The sequence below is a fragment of the Gopherus flavomarginatus genome, chromosome 9 (assembly GCF_025201925.1).
Source record: "Gopherus flavomarginatus isolate rGopFla2 chromosome 9, rGopFla2.mat.asm, whole genome shotgun sequence".
NCBI classification, from domain to species: Eukaryota; Metazoa; Chordata; order Testudines; family Testudinidae; genus Gopherus; species Gopherus flavomarginatus.
In genome coordinates, this window is record NC_066625.1 from 54526278 (window position 1) to 54539856 (window position 13579).

The 13579-nt window shown below is 49.0% G+C and overlaps 1 protein-coding gene across 1 annotated transcript; it reads left to right on the forward strand.

Annotated features, from left to right (window-relative positions):
- The first annotated feature begins 471 nt into the window (after positions 1–471).
- On the forward strand, positions 472–10389 carry LOC127058606 (zona pellucida sperm-binding protein 3-like). The gene is given in 9 exon segments (XM_050968794.1): positions 472–906; positions 1624–1742; positions 1833–1936; positions 2009–2186; positions 2264–2384; positions 2485–2576; positions 2672–2817; positions 2954–3096; positions 10329–10389. Coding segments are annotated over 9 exon segments (1365 nt in total). The 3' UTR covers positions 10356–10389.
- Positions 10390–13579: the final 3190 nt, after the last annotated feature.

Below are 13579 nucleotides of genomic sequence, written 5' to 3' on the forward strand. Positions count from 1 at the left end.
CAGGCCTAAATCATAGAATATTAGGGTTGGAAGGGACCTCAGGAGGTCATCTAGTCCAACCCCCTATTCAAAGGAGAACCAATTCCCAGATAGATTTTTACCCCAGTTCCCTAAATGGCCCCTTTAAAGGCTGAGCTCACAACCCTGGGTTTAGGAGGCCAATGCTCAAACCACTCCCTCCCCCCTCAAAATCTGGGATTGAGGGGCCTGGGTCCCTTTGTGGTGGAGCCCACCCTTAGCCTTCCATTGAATGAAACAAGGCAGGAATTTCCCAAACTGCAGCTGATGAACTGACCAATAGATGGGGCAGATTGCCATTGGCCCTCCCATTTCCTTACTCCAGGGTGTGAGCAGTGGGTGTGATTGAGCCCCATCTGCCTGCAGATTAGGGAAGGGTGTTAATTACCTGGGGCAGCTGTAGGCTGCCTTTAGCTGAAGGGTATAAAGGCCCCAGAGCAGCAGGTTCCATCCATGTTGGGTCTGCTGCAAGTAGGCAGGATGGAATACAGAGGCAGCCTGGGCTTTGCTCTCTTGTGCTGGGTGGTCAATGGGGTGACCAGTTACAATCCCTGGGATTTCTCTAGAAGGGACTCAGCCATCGGGAGACCCACCCCCAGGGCTGAGCCCCCTCGCAGACAAGCCCATGTACCTTCTCTTGCCTAGCCCTATCCTTGGGCTCATGCTTCCTAGCCCAGAGCTGTGTCCCTGCTGCAACCTGTCATGCTGCAGTGTGAGGCAGCTCAGATGGTGATCACTGTGCACAGGGATCTGTTTGGGACGGGGAGACTGATCAAAGCTGCTGAGCTGAGCCTTGGTTCAGCTGCCTGCTGGTACACATCCCTTAATGCTGTGGAGAACACAGTGATCTTTGTAGCTGGGCTCCATGAATGTGGCAGCACCTTGCAGGTAAGGATTCAGGCAAGCCAGGCACCCATACTAATCCCTAGCATCACTGCTGCTGTCCTGTCTGCTGGGGTTAAAAGTGCAGGGGGGGAGGGAACGGTGTGTGTGTGTGTTTTTATCCTGTCATTGACAAGCTCCCTGTTTTTCCTGGGTGCTTCTTTCTAGCCTCCATTTCCATGCACCAGTCAAAGAATTCTGCCTCTGCTCAGCTCCTGGAGCAGGCTCACAAGTGGAGCCTGAAGCGGGTGGTCTGGTGGCTCAGACAGACTTTACTTCTGGCCACCCCTGTTCAAAGTTTGTCTGGAGACTCTGCAGACCAGACCACTCAACTAAATACATTGATTGATGTTCAGCTGAGCTCTACGTAGGCTGTAGGGGAGGGAGAGAAAGAGAGGGTGGCTTCCTGAAACAGTGCTCAAAACTTACCTGAATGTAGTTAACAGATTATACTGGGGGGGGGGGGGGTTTATTGCCTGACTCTTTCACAACGTGCACAGAGGAAACTTGTGAGTAGTTGTACAAAATGGCACTACAGTGGCTCTAGTATTCTGATGGCTGCTCTAACAGACTGAGCTCTGATGTTCCCACTTGACTGGGCACTTGTTGGAAAACTTAGGTCTTGTTTCTATCTAGCTGAGGCTTGTTCTCAAGCTCCTCTCAATGGCTTTTCAAACACTCATGTATACTAGTGTTAACCCTTCCATGTCTGATTCTTCCCAGATGACCCCAGACTCCCTGGTTTACAGCACAAGCCTGAAGTATAATCCCACCCCTGCCAGGAACCCAGTGATCCTGAGAACCAATCCAGCTGTGATTCCTATTGAGTGTCACTATCCCAGGTGAGTGTCTGAGATTCTCAGGTCCCCTCCCTCCCATTCAGTCCCTGTTATGGGATCTGGCTCAGTGACTGAGGTTTGCTCCTCTCACAGGAAGGACAATGTGAGCAGTAAAGCCATCAAGCCAACCTGGGTTCCTTTCAGCTCCACCCTGTCTGCAGAGGAGGAGCTGAGTTTCTCCCTGCGCCTGATGAATGGTAGGTGGGAGAAGACTTCAGGGGAGCCCGACCCTGCCTGTCTGCTCTGCTCACTGTGAGCTTACCTTGCAGATGACTGGAGTGCTGAGAGACCCTCCAATGGATTCCAGCTGGGGGAGGTCATGCATATCCAAGCTGATGTCAACACCGGGAACCATGTGGCTCTGAGGCTCTTTGTGGACAGCTGCTTGGCCACCTTGACCCCAGACAGGAACTCCTCTCCCCGCTATACTGTCATTGACTTCAATGGGTAAGAACTGGGAGCCCTTTCTAGCGTAAAACAAGACTGATCAGGAACTCTCACTGACCCTTGGTTCTTGTGTGTAGATGCCTGGTGGATGGTAGGTCAGATGACACCACCTCAGCCTTCATATTCCCCAGGCCCAGGCAGGACACACTGCAGTTCATGGTGGATGTGTTCAGGTGTGCAGGAGATGCCAGGAACTTGGTGAGCTCCCAGATTTCTGCTCCAAGTCTATTCCCCCAGGCTAAGCAGGTGTTAGTGTCCCCTGGGATGGTCCTAACCCCTCTTCCCACTACCCCTCCAGATCTACATCACCTGTCATCTGAAAGTCACTGCAGCTGAGCAAGCCCCAGATTCCTTGAACGAGGGTTGTTCCTTCAACAAAGCAGGCAACATGTGAGTAGACTAGAATCCCATCAGGGGAGTGACTGGAAAGGCAGCTTAGAATAGAGAACTCTTCCCTGTAGATGATTGTTCCTGTTCTGTTGCAGCTGGTTTCCAGTGGAAGGCACCAGAGACATCTGCAGGTGCTGTGAGACTGGGAACTGTGGGTTGCTTGGAAGGCAGTTCAGGAGAGCAAAGTCTTTGAATACATGGCCAGGAGAGCACTTCCAAAGACATGTAGTTTCCAGATTTGGTAAGTTCTATTTCATCCACTCCACCTGGAAAGGTGTCTGGCTTGTTCTAGCAGTCTGTCTTTGGGATGAGAACACCCAAAGACCAGTCAAACTGAAAACTTAATGGGTTCTTGCTTATGCCTCTCCCCCAAACAGGAATTCTTTCCAGGAGGGAAGCAGAAGCTCATGTTGTAGTAGGACCCCTATTCATCATGGATGCCTATAAAGGATCTGCTATGATGTCCCTGGATCCACTGGAAGCAGGGAAGGCAGCCTCTCACAGGAGATGGCATCAGAGGGTATCTATTTCCTAGTTTATAGGAGGTCCCTAATGTCTTCAAGTTGCTTATAAGTATGTGTTTCAGCTGGCTGTCTTGGTCTGTCAGTAAGTGCAGCACTAGCTCAGCTGCTGGGTTGAAGCACTCAGTGGTGGTTTGAGAAGCAGAGGCTGATTGGGGATTTACAACAGTTTGGTATGGATTGCAGCAGCATTAGCTCAATGGAGCATGCAGAATGCTTCCAGAATGCTGCACTCTGTGAATTGGCCAAGTCATCTTGGTGGACTTGACAGGGCAATGGAGGTGGATAAATTCCTAGTCCTGATTCTAACTACCTGTATCTCTCTCATGGGCAGGAGAGAAGGCTTGGCTGAGGATGACCATGGTGGCTGCATAGGTTTTTACCTACTTTTAGGGGGTCTCCTCAATATCCAACTGCCACAGTTTCATTGTGGGAGCTGTACCTTCTGTATAATGTAAAATAAAACCCCTTGGAAGCTGAGACTGGTCTGTACTGACTCTGTAATAGAGGCAATCCTTCAGCTCACAGGAACATGAAGGGAAGGATAGGGAGGAACAGGAGGCTCCAAGGTGATGCTCGCTACCTCTGCGTGGGGAGGGGAACTATCACCTCATCTAAACAGAATTGTCCATTGACAAAACAAATATTAAATAAAGTGCAGCCCTAGCAGTAGTTAACTGGCTTGCACCACTTTGTGCAAACCAGCTGTTTAAATTTTGAAGGAATTTTGGAACCAGTTGTTAACCCACTTCCCTGCAAGAGATCACTGCAGCTTTGAAGGGCTCTGGCCAGGAAGTGATGTAATTCCTCCTCTGGCCACTGGGGGTGCTATGCTGCAGGAGCCATGTGGGCCACCACCTAGCCCTGGGCATCGGCCTTGTTGCTGCTGCTGCTCCTCCTCTCCCCCCGCTCCTCCCCTGGGGCTTCTACTGTTGCTTGGTAGGTGTCCTGCTGCTCCAAGCTCCTCTCCCTCTGAGTACCTGGCACCCTGCCCGCAGCCAGCCCACCCCGCATCTCCTGTCCACTGGTGCCCTGCTGTTCCCAGGGAAGTAACCCTGCATATCTGCTTCAATGAGGGGAGCAGCTGGGACCTACACATGTGCACACCCTAGGGTGACCAGACAGCAAGTGTGGAAAAATTGGGATGAGGGGGAGGGGTAATAGAAGCCTATATAAGAGAGACTGAAATCAGGACTGTCCCTATAAAATCAGGACATCTGGTCACCCTAGCACACCCCCAGGGAGTGGTGGGGACCCACACATGTGAAATAGCATTCATTTCTAGTTCAGGCCCTTTTTTTTTTTTAAACTTTAGATGGGGTTAACAACTGTATTTTCCCAGATGTCAGGCTTCTTGGTTCTTAAATTGCTGTCCAGGAGGAAAATACACATGTATTTTTTTTATTTAAGAATGACTCAATGCATTGCCACTTATGGTGACTATAAATGGGGCGTTCTCCCTCTCCCAGCCATCATTCCTCTGCAGGAAATGGCTTCCAAGGCTCTGACTTTGGCAGGGTAGCTCTACAAAGCCCTATAAGCAATATCTAGGGCCACAAGTGTCTCAACAGCTTAGCTCAGAGGTGGTTGCTTTAGTTAACTGCAATGGTCAAAGTCATGCCCAGTGCCCCCTCTGGGCTATTGGTTGACCTGGCCCTGTGGAAGCTCACAGGGGAAATATCTCAGTGACAGACAGAGAGCTGGTGTTCAGAGGCCCAAGCCAGGGCCTGAACCCCTCCTTTCAGGGGGTTTTAGAGACAAACCTCAAAGGGCAAAACCAGCCATATACCCTGCCTCCTCTGTCCCTGCGGCAGAGATCCAGCCTCCCCTACACATACAGTTCCCTTCCCATCATTACCTGATATACCTAATGTACTTGTAGGTCCTCCACCTGTTTCTTCCTCACCTGAGAGCTCCCAGCTGCTGACTCCCCTTCCTGCAGGATGATTCATTTCCAAGAACACAACTGAATTTATCTCTGACACCTGTGTGAGGCAGAGAAGCCTCCCTGGCTCTATTTCACACGGGGCAACAGAGGGTCCTGGAGATAAGGTGAAACTGAGGGGCCAGCACCACAAATCCTTAAGTGATTTTTGTCCTGCATCCCACAGGAAATCTGGCCAAGATGACATAGATCCCTTTCCCTGGGCCCTAGTTCATACTCCTCAGCACAGAACCATATTCTGTCCTGTAATTCCTCCAGCATTGCCAAGCAGTGATGTCATCAGGTACAGTTGTTTACTAGGCAAATTTATCTTTGTGTCCTAGTGCTTTTTAGGAATCAGTCTAGAGGATTTTAGCCTTGCTGTACAGACCAGCACTGACATTTGGCCTAATCTTTCTGAGAGGCAGTGAGTTTCAACTGAAACTTTTTTTCTCCACAAGGGGCCCCTGGATCTATTTCTGCCCCTACCGTAAGTGAGCCTGTGGAACTGCTCTCATACCCTCATCTGAATTCCCTCCCTGATAGTTCTTAGAGCAGATGCACTATTTGTTTTAAAGAAAAAATTACTTGCAGCCTTCACTAAACACTCCTCTCTCTCTTTTTCTCCCCGCCCCCCAACCTGGTCATCCGTACCATTTGAATACTGGACTCTCAGAATTCCCCTACAGCCAATACCCCCGGAGCTAACACATGCTGCACAGCTGCTTGTAAAACAGCAGTGGGACTCTGCCTTTTATCCCTGGAGTTGGGACAAAAGAGGGGGGGCTAATGCCTAGAGTACATGTATTTGACATTGATTCAGAAAGGCTGGGTGGATGACATTTGGGTCTGTTTTATATTAGAGGGCTGGGTTCTAGTCTCAGGACTGGGCTTATATAGCCTAGGAGCTACAATTGACCTGAATTTTATGGGTTGTTAGTTATGGTTTGCTACTGATTGCATCTGACCAGAAGATTTATAGGTTCTTGTCCAATTCAGACTCCAGGGTCTAATAATCCTTATATATATATTAGAATTCTAATATAACAGGAGAAGACTCTCAGGATGCTTGGAAAAAGCACTTACAGTGAGGACAATACCAAATTGATAAAAACTGAGATTAACAAAAGAAAAATAAATGCTGTGAAACTTATGACTGTAAAAATTCCAAAACTGCTACACCTAACATTCCTATTATAAGAACTTTAATCTAACATACTCTCACCCTTTCTTGAGGACCTGGTATAAGAGGTGAAGGACCAGCCTCACTCCTGGCATGCCCAATAACACAATGGTTCTGACTTCCATAATGGTTAGGAGTGTTGAGTAGTTACACTGTACTGCACAAGCTGAGCTGATAGTGGGATGGAAGACAGAATGAAAGATAGATAAAAAAAATCCTATAGGAGAACAAAGAAAAGGAAAAAGCTCTCTGATATCCTTACATGGTATTTTATAGGATCCTGCTGCTATGTAATTCAGGCCCAATCTACTATACCCAAATCTTATTTCTGTACCCTCAGAAATGTATGGGCACCCTTATCCTATAGGTTAGTGGATTCTGACACTTACTCTCTGCATATTAATAAGGATTGTCTCACTCTAAAAACTGCCAGCCTAGACTCTCTGGGTGACTTCCAGGTTTGTGGTGTACCCAGCAGTCACCAACCACTTGCAGACACTGGATAAACCTGTCCAGTGTTGGATCTAGTTCCTCTTTTCAGTTCCCCAAAGTTCAGGGACCATTTCTATCAGTGCCAAAGGATGCCAGCCTTTATGCCAATTTACTCGTAACTGATCATACATTTAGCTGATCTTACAGGCTGGTAGGTTTCTTGCATTTCAGCAAAACTTATTCTATGTATAATTATTAGGAAACATCTCATGGGCCTCAACCCAGCCTCATTTCATATGAATTAATACTGATAAAATGTAAGAATCATATATGAAATGGATTAATTCAGCAAGAGAAACATATTATTGGATATGGCTGGCTGGATTAGTAGGATATAATATCTAGCAAAGTAATGCGATGGGCTACGTTATTTTACCATTACAGTGGGAGGGAATGATAGTTGCTCTCTTCTACAGGAGGGATATGATCAATAATGAAGGTTGTGAAGTACACTTTGCATTCATAGCTGTTGGGGGAAGATGAGAACTGAATGCATGGGGCCCTGGCTCTCAGACAAGCACACCTATTCCTAGAGGAAGGGGTATTTTGTATGGCTGTCTTTCTTCCTCTCTCTGCATATGGAGTTCCATGTAAGGGCTCATAGCATTCCTATGGACTGCTTCGCTGATCCAGAAATGAAGTTGAACAACTTTCTGCGGCTGAGTTTCTGGAGCTTGCTTTTGGTGCAGGTCATTAGATCTCCACAGGCATATCCCAGTGATCTTGGTTTTATTTTGATCCATGCTATACTTCATCCCTATCTCTCTGTAAAAGTAGCATTATACTATTTAAGAAACCATTGTGGGTGAAGTGGAGTACCTAGGGCCTCAAACAAGTTCAAGTTTGCATCACAGTCTGCACCCCAACCCTGGAGCTAGAATACCTGTGTAGGTGGATTTCAGAGAGGATTCAGAGATAGAGAGCCATGCAACTTCAACTCTGGTGCAGCTGTCACTGCCCCATAACGGAAAGTCCCTCTGGAACCCCTCACTCTTATAAAGACTGTACAGCCAATACTTTACAGCCATATCAGAGTTTCAGCCTTTAATTAAATTAAACATGACCGGAATCTCCCAAAATACAACTGATGAATTGACCACTAGCTGGGGGTGATTCCCATTGGTCCTCCCATTTCCCTGCTCCAGGGATGGGGCAGTGGGTGTGATTAGGCCCTGGCTGCCTGTAGTGCAGGGAAGGGTGCTCATTACCTGAGGCAGCAGGGAGCTGGCTTTAGGTTGGAGTATAAAGGACCTGGAGCAGCAGTTTCCCTCTAGACTGGGTTTGCTGCAGGCAGGCAGGATGGGGCACAGAGGCAGCCTGGACTTTGCTCTCCTGTGCTGGGTGGTGGTGGGGTGACCTGTATAATCCCTGGGATTTCTCTAGGAGTGACTCAGCCACCTGGAGACCCATCCCCTTGTCCACGAGCCCATGTACCTTCTCTTGCCCAACCAGGAAGCAGTGCAGTGCGAGGGGCTCAGCTGGTGATCACTGTGCACAAGGATTTGTTCAGGACTGGGAGACTGATCAAAGCTGCTGACCTGAGCCTTGGCCCAGCTGCCTGCCGGTACACATCCCTTAATGCTACCAAGAACACACTGACCATTCAGTCCCCAAATGGGTTTTGCTTTGTGCCTCCATGTACTCTGTGAAAGGGCTGTGAATATCTCTTCTACTAGCGCAGACTCAAAGCTAAGGGGATGGAGAAATTCTTGGTGTGGTAATAAGGCTTCACCTTTGGAGACATGGGTTTAAATCCAGTCTGGGGACTACACTAGAAACTAGTACCCAGCCCAGAGCCATCAAAATAGCTAGACCTCTAAATTCCATTGACAATAGGAGCCTGAATACCTTTGTAGCTCTGAGCCCCAGTGAGCAGTTGGCTTGAACGTCCCAAGGCCCATGCCGGTGATCAGGCTGGTGTAATGAGTTCCCACATCTGAGCTAAATGTAGGGCACACTTGTCTGGCACTGGCCTCCTAAAATATGCCTTGTACGTGGGTTGAGTTATCAATTTGCATGGGATACACCCTAGATCAGAGGAACTCCTATAAGAGTTGAGTCCTATTTAACTCTCTGCCATATGTGTAGTGGCAGGTACCTCTGGCAGGCCCTACCACCCCTTAGCCAGTCTGATCTCACTATGGGTCATCCATGACCTCCAAAGCCGAATGCCCTAGGTCCTGATCCCAATCTCCCTTGCAGTGATAAAACCACCGCTGGTACAAAGGATCTCTCAGCTTCGTATCCCTGTTGGGAGTGACTCCTTTGCCAGGAGCCTCTCTACACTAACTGGGCCTCCTGCCCCACATGCAGATGTAAACTGCAGAGTCAGGAGGTCTCTTCCAGCTCACAGTACAGCTGCACTGAATCTCCTAAATAGGCCTCCTGTGCAGTGTTTCTCCCTCTTCAGGAAGCAATGGCAGCTGGGCTTAAGTTGTGCTGCTCTCGCTGGGAGATGATGACTCTCTTCCAAGGTGACTCCATCAGCCCTGCAAATAGCTGATCCCAGCACAATCTCTCCCTCTGTAGACAGAGGAAACAAGTAACTAAATTGAACAAGCTGAGATCCCACTGTGGCCCAGCATGTCCTGGGGTACTTCTGCGGCATGTCCTAGGAATGGGGCATTTGTTGGAAGTATTTGAGCTGAACTCAATCTCAGTAGCTTTTCAGAAGAACTACTAGTTCTGAACCCTTCAATGTCTCCTCCTTCCAGCTGACCTCTGACTAATGGGTATACTGTAGAAGCTGAATGCTGGAGCCCGAGGTATAACTAACAGCATGAGCTAAAGGCAGTGAAACAGAGTAGGCCTGGCCTTGGCAAATACCACCACACTAGGTATTGCTGAATGCCATGTAAACACATTCCTGACTGGAGAGGATGGTACAGAAACACCCAGATATCTCAAGTAACTACATAAATGCATTCCTAAGAGATGGTACAAGAACACACCGACCCCTTGTAAGATAACGAGGGGATGACAGGATACCAGATAAGGATGTTTTGTTCAACAGCTGGAGGGTAATATGAAACTTGTTTGTATCAGTGTGTAAAAGGAGAAGTGCTCAGTAGGGCATCTGTGTATAAGCTGTGGGGACAGGACCCTGGTGTCCTGACCTGAGTCTTTATCTTGTCACAGGCATGGATGTTAGTGTCCCTGTGACCTAGACTTGGCACTAGTACCGTGCTTTGCTGACAATACTCCTGGCCAAGCACCTTCACCACCCAACCGAGCATGGGGTCTTTGGTTATGAATAACATTGAGGTCTGCTGAATTGGTAAGCGGCGTTCTCTGGTAGTGCAGCTGGCATCGGAGAGCCAAGAACAGCAATGCTGGCAGCAATAATTCTGCAGCATCAGCAAATCTCTGCAGCACTAACCTTGGCAACCCTCACGTTGCTCACTTGGTGTTAGCTAATGTCTACTGTGGTGTTTTGCCAAGGCCAGGCCTACTCTGGTTCACAGCCTTTGGTTCATACTGTTACACCTAGGGCTCCAGCAAGGCCTGACCCCAGACAGGGACTTCTCTTCCTGCTATACTGTTATTGACTACAGTGGGTAAGAGCTGGGAGCCCTTTCTAGTCTAAAACAAGACTGATCAGAGATTCTTACTGTCCCTTGGTTCTTCTCTAGGTGCCTGCTGGATGGGAGATCAGATGACACCATTTCAGCCTTCATATCCCCCAGGCCCAGGCAAGACACGCTGCAGTTCACCAGGTTTGCCGGAGATGCAAGGAACTTGGTGAGCTTTCACCTTTCTGCTCCAAGTTGATCCCCCAGGCTAAACAGGGGTTGGTGAGTGTCCCCTGGGATGGTCCTAGCCCCTCTCTTCCCACTTCCCCTCCAGATCTATATCACTGCTGTCGGAAAGTCACTGCAGCTGAGCAAGTACCGGATGCCTTGAACAAGGCTTGTTCCTTCAACAAACACGTAACATGTGAGTAGCTGGAGTAGGACCTCATGGAGGTGGGGTTGGTGGAAAGGGCAGCCTGGAGAGGAAAAGTCTTACTTTAAGTGACTCTACCTCTTCTTCTGGTCCATTTGGTCTCCAGAGGAAGGTGTCACTGTCTGGAGTGGCTCATGACTGTGAGGGCCTATCTCTGGGCAGACACCCCAAATTGATGGTGTTCTAGAATTAGATTTCACCAAGCCAGTAACAAATGTGAGCTCCTTGATCACTATAACAGCCTTGCCCTGGAGTCACAGGCTCTCCAGTCTATCTTGCCACCCAGACAAACTGGACTTGGTGATAAATGGTCGCTCACACCAAAAATCACACCCTATTCAAGTTGCTTCCAGTCCTGAGAAACTTATCCGTTACCCCCAGATCAATTGGTACCCTAGATCTTACACCAAGGGCAGCACCTGTAACCAATCCTGTAACAAACTATCTAAAGGAATGTTATTTACAGGATGTCAAGGCTGATTCCCCACTCTGGCACTTTGAGAGCAGAAGGTGGGGCCTGCAAAGATTCTAACAATTAATACTGGCTACTGCAGGCTTGTATTAAACTCCCGAGGTTACAGCTTTACTCTGACCTTGGCTGGGTAGATGCTGCCACCACTCAAGTGCAAAACCCCTTTGAGAATCCAGGAAGGCATACTTGGGAATTCCTTCCTGTAGGTACCCTTAAGCCCTGTCATTCCCCCCCTCCCCCCCCCCAGGAAGAGCTGAGGGAAAAAAACAAAGGAAATCAGCTGTTGCCACCAGCTAATTAAACAACGTGCACAAACCTCTTAGGACACAAAAATCAAATCCTGTTCTTAAAAAAGGTAAATGTTATTAAAAACAAAAAGAGAGAAAAATACAGTAACTCCTCTCTTAATGTTGAGGGTGGGGACTCGGGTGCCAGAGTTGTAAGAATGGCCCTGGGGGCAGGGCACAGGGTGGGGACTCGGGTGCCAGGACTGTAAGAATGGCCCGAGGGGTAGGGCACGGAGTGGGAACTCGGGAGGCTGGGTTCAATTCCCCTCTTGGCCCCAAGCTTCCTGTGGGACCTTGGGCAAGTCACTTCCCTGATCCTGGGCCTCCATTCCCCAACCCCTACATGGGGATAGCATGTCCCTGCCTGGAGGGGTGTATCCATTAGTGACTGTGAAGCACTGGGTTCCTATGGTGACAAAGGTCAGATAAGCAGGGCCCGACTTTCAGTACAGCTCAGCATCCACCTGCTCTGCTCCTAACCCAGTGAGCTGAGCTCTTCTCAGCCACGTCCAGAGTGGGGCTGGGAAGATCTCCAGGGAAAGGTGGCCCATGGAATGGTTTTTTTGCTGCCTCTTGTTCCATGCCCAGCTCGCTGCCTCGGGACAGCCCTGGCAGACACTGGCTTCCACAGCAGAGGTGCCTTCCTCCAAGGGGCTCTGCTGTGCGGGGCCACGGGGTCCCGTCCCGTCCCTGCGCTGCCTTGGCCAAGTCACTTAGGCCAAGATCCTCAAAGATATTTAGACTCCCAACTTCCATTGAATTTAAATCAAGGGAAGGGAGGAGCCTAAGTACCTTTGAGGATCTGGGCCTTAGTCTCTCTGCCTCAGTTCCTCTTCTGTGATATGCACTTCCCTCCCTTCCAGGAATGTTGTGAGGGCAAATACATTAAGAGCATCAGGTGTTCACAGCCTATGCAGCTGAAGGCCGTCGCTGTACCTTAGATAGCATGGTTAACAGGCCAATGGACATGTAGTTGCTCAGTCACTGATCTCCCTTTCAGAGTAGCCCTGGGGGCAGAGGCAAGGTACAGTGTTTGCTTTGCAGCTGGGAATAGAAGTCCTGAGAATCAGATCTGAAGGTCTCTGCCGCCCCCTTCTGGCAGCAGAGAATTATAGTGTTACCACCTGGTGCACCTTACTTAGGTGGTGCCTCCTTTTAGTGTGTGTGATTGTTTGTCACACTGAGAGTGGTAAGAGCACCTTGACCCTCAATGGTGGCGCTTTTATCTGCTCCCTTCCTTCCTGGCTCCTCCACTGTTAGTGATTTACATTGAGTTTATTATAGTTTTGCTGCCATGGCCCATCCTAGACTCTAGTACAAGGGTAGGCAACCTATGGCACGCATGCCAAAGGCGGCACGTGAGCTGATTTTCAGTGGCACTCACACTGCCCGGGTCCTGGTCACCAGTCCGGGGGGCTCTGCATTTTAATTTAATTTTAAATGAAGCGTCTTAAATGTTTTAAAAACCTTACTTACTTAACTATTGTTATATGTAATATATTATAGACTTATAGAAAGAGACCTTCTAAGAACATTAAAATGTATGACTGGCACACGAAACCTTAAATTAGAGTGAATAAATGAAGACTCGGCACAGCACTTCTGAAAGGTTGCTGACCCCTGCTCTAGTACCTGGAGCCGCTGGTCTCTGCTCTGCTGGGAAGGAAGCAGAGAGAGGGAGGAACAGGGGACCAGGGAATAGGAGAAGAAGGAATCAAAATAAGAGAAAGGAGCAGGGATTTGTTTCTCCCCTTTTACTCCTAATGGCACTAAAAATCTAACATGGCTTTTACTTATTTTGCATCAGAACCAATAGAACAGTTCTCAGAACAGGCGTTGAGAGGTAGCATAGGCCTGGGGCTAGACTACAGCATTGGACTGGGCCTCAGAAGATCTGGGTCCTGCTCCTGGCTTAGGCTTGCCAACTTTCTAATCACAGAAAACCAAACAGCCCTGCCCCTTCTCTGAGGCCCTGCTCACTCCATTCCCCTCCCTCCATCACTTGCTCTCCCCCAGCCTCACTCACTCATTCACTTTCACTAGGATGGGGCAGAGGGTTGGGATGGGGTGTGAGGGCTCTGGCTGGGGGGTGCAGGCTCTGGGGTGGGGCCAAGAATGAGGGCTTTGGGGTGCAGGAGGGACTTTGGGCTGGGGCAGGGGGTTGGGGTGCAATAGGGGG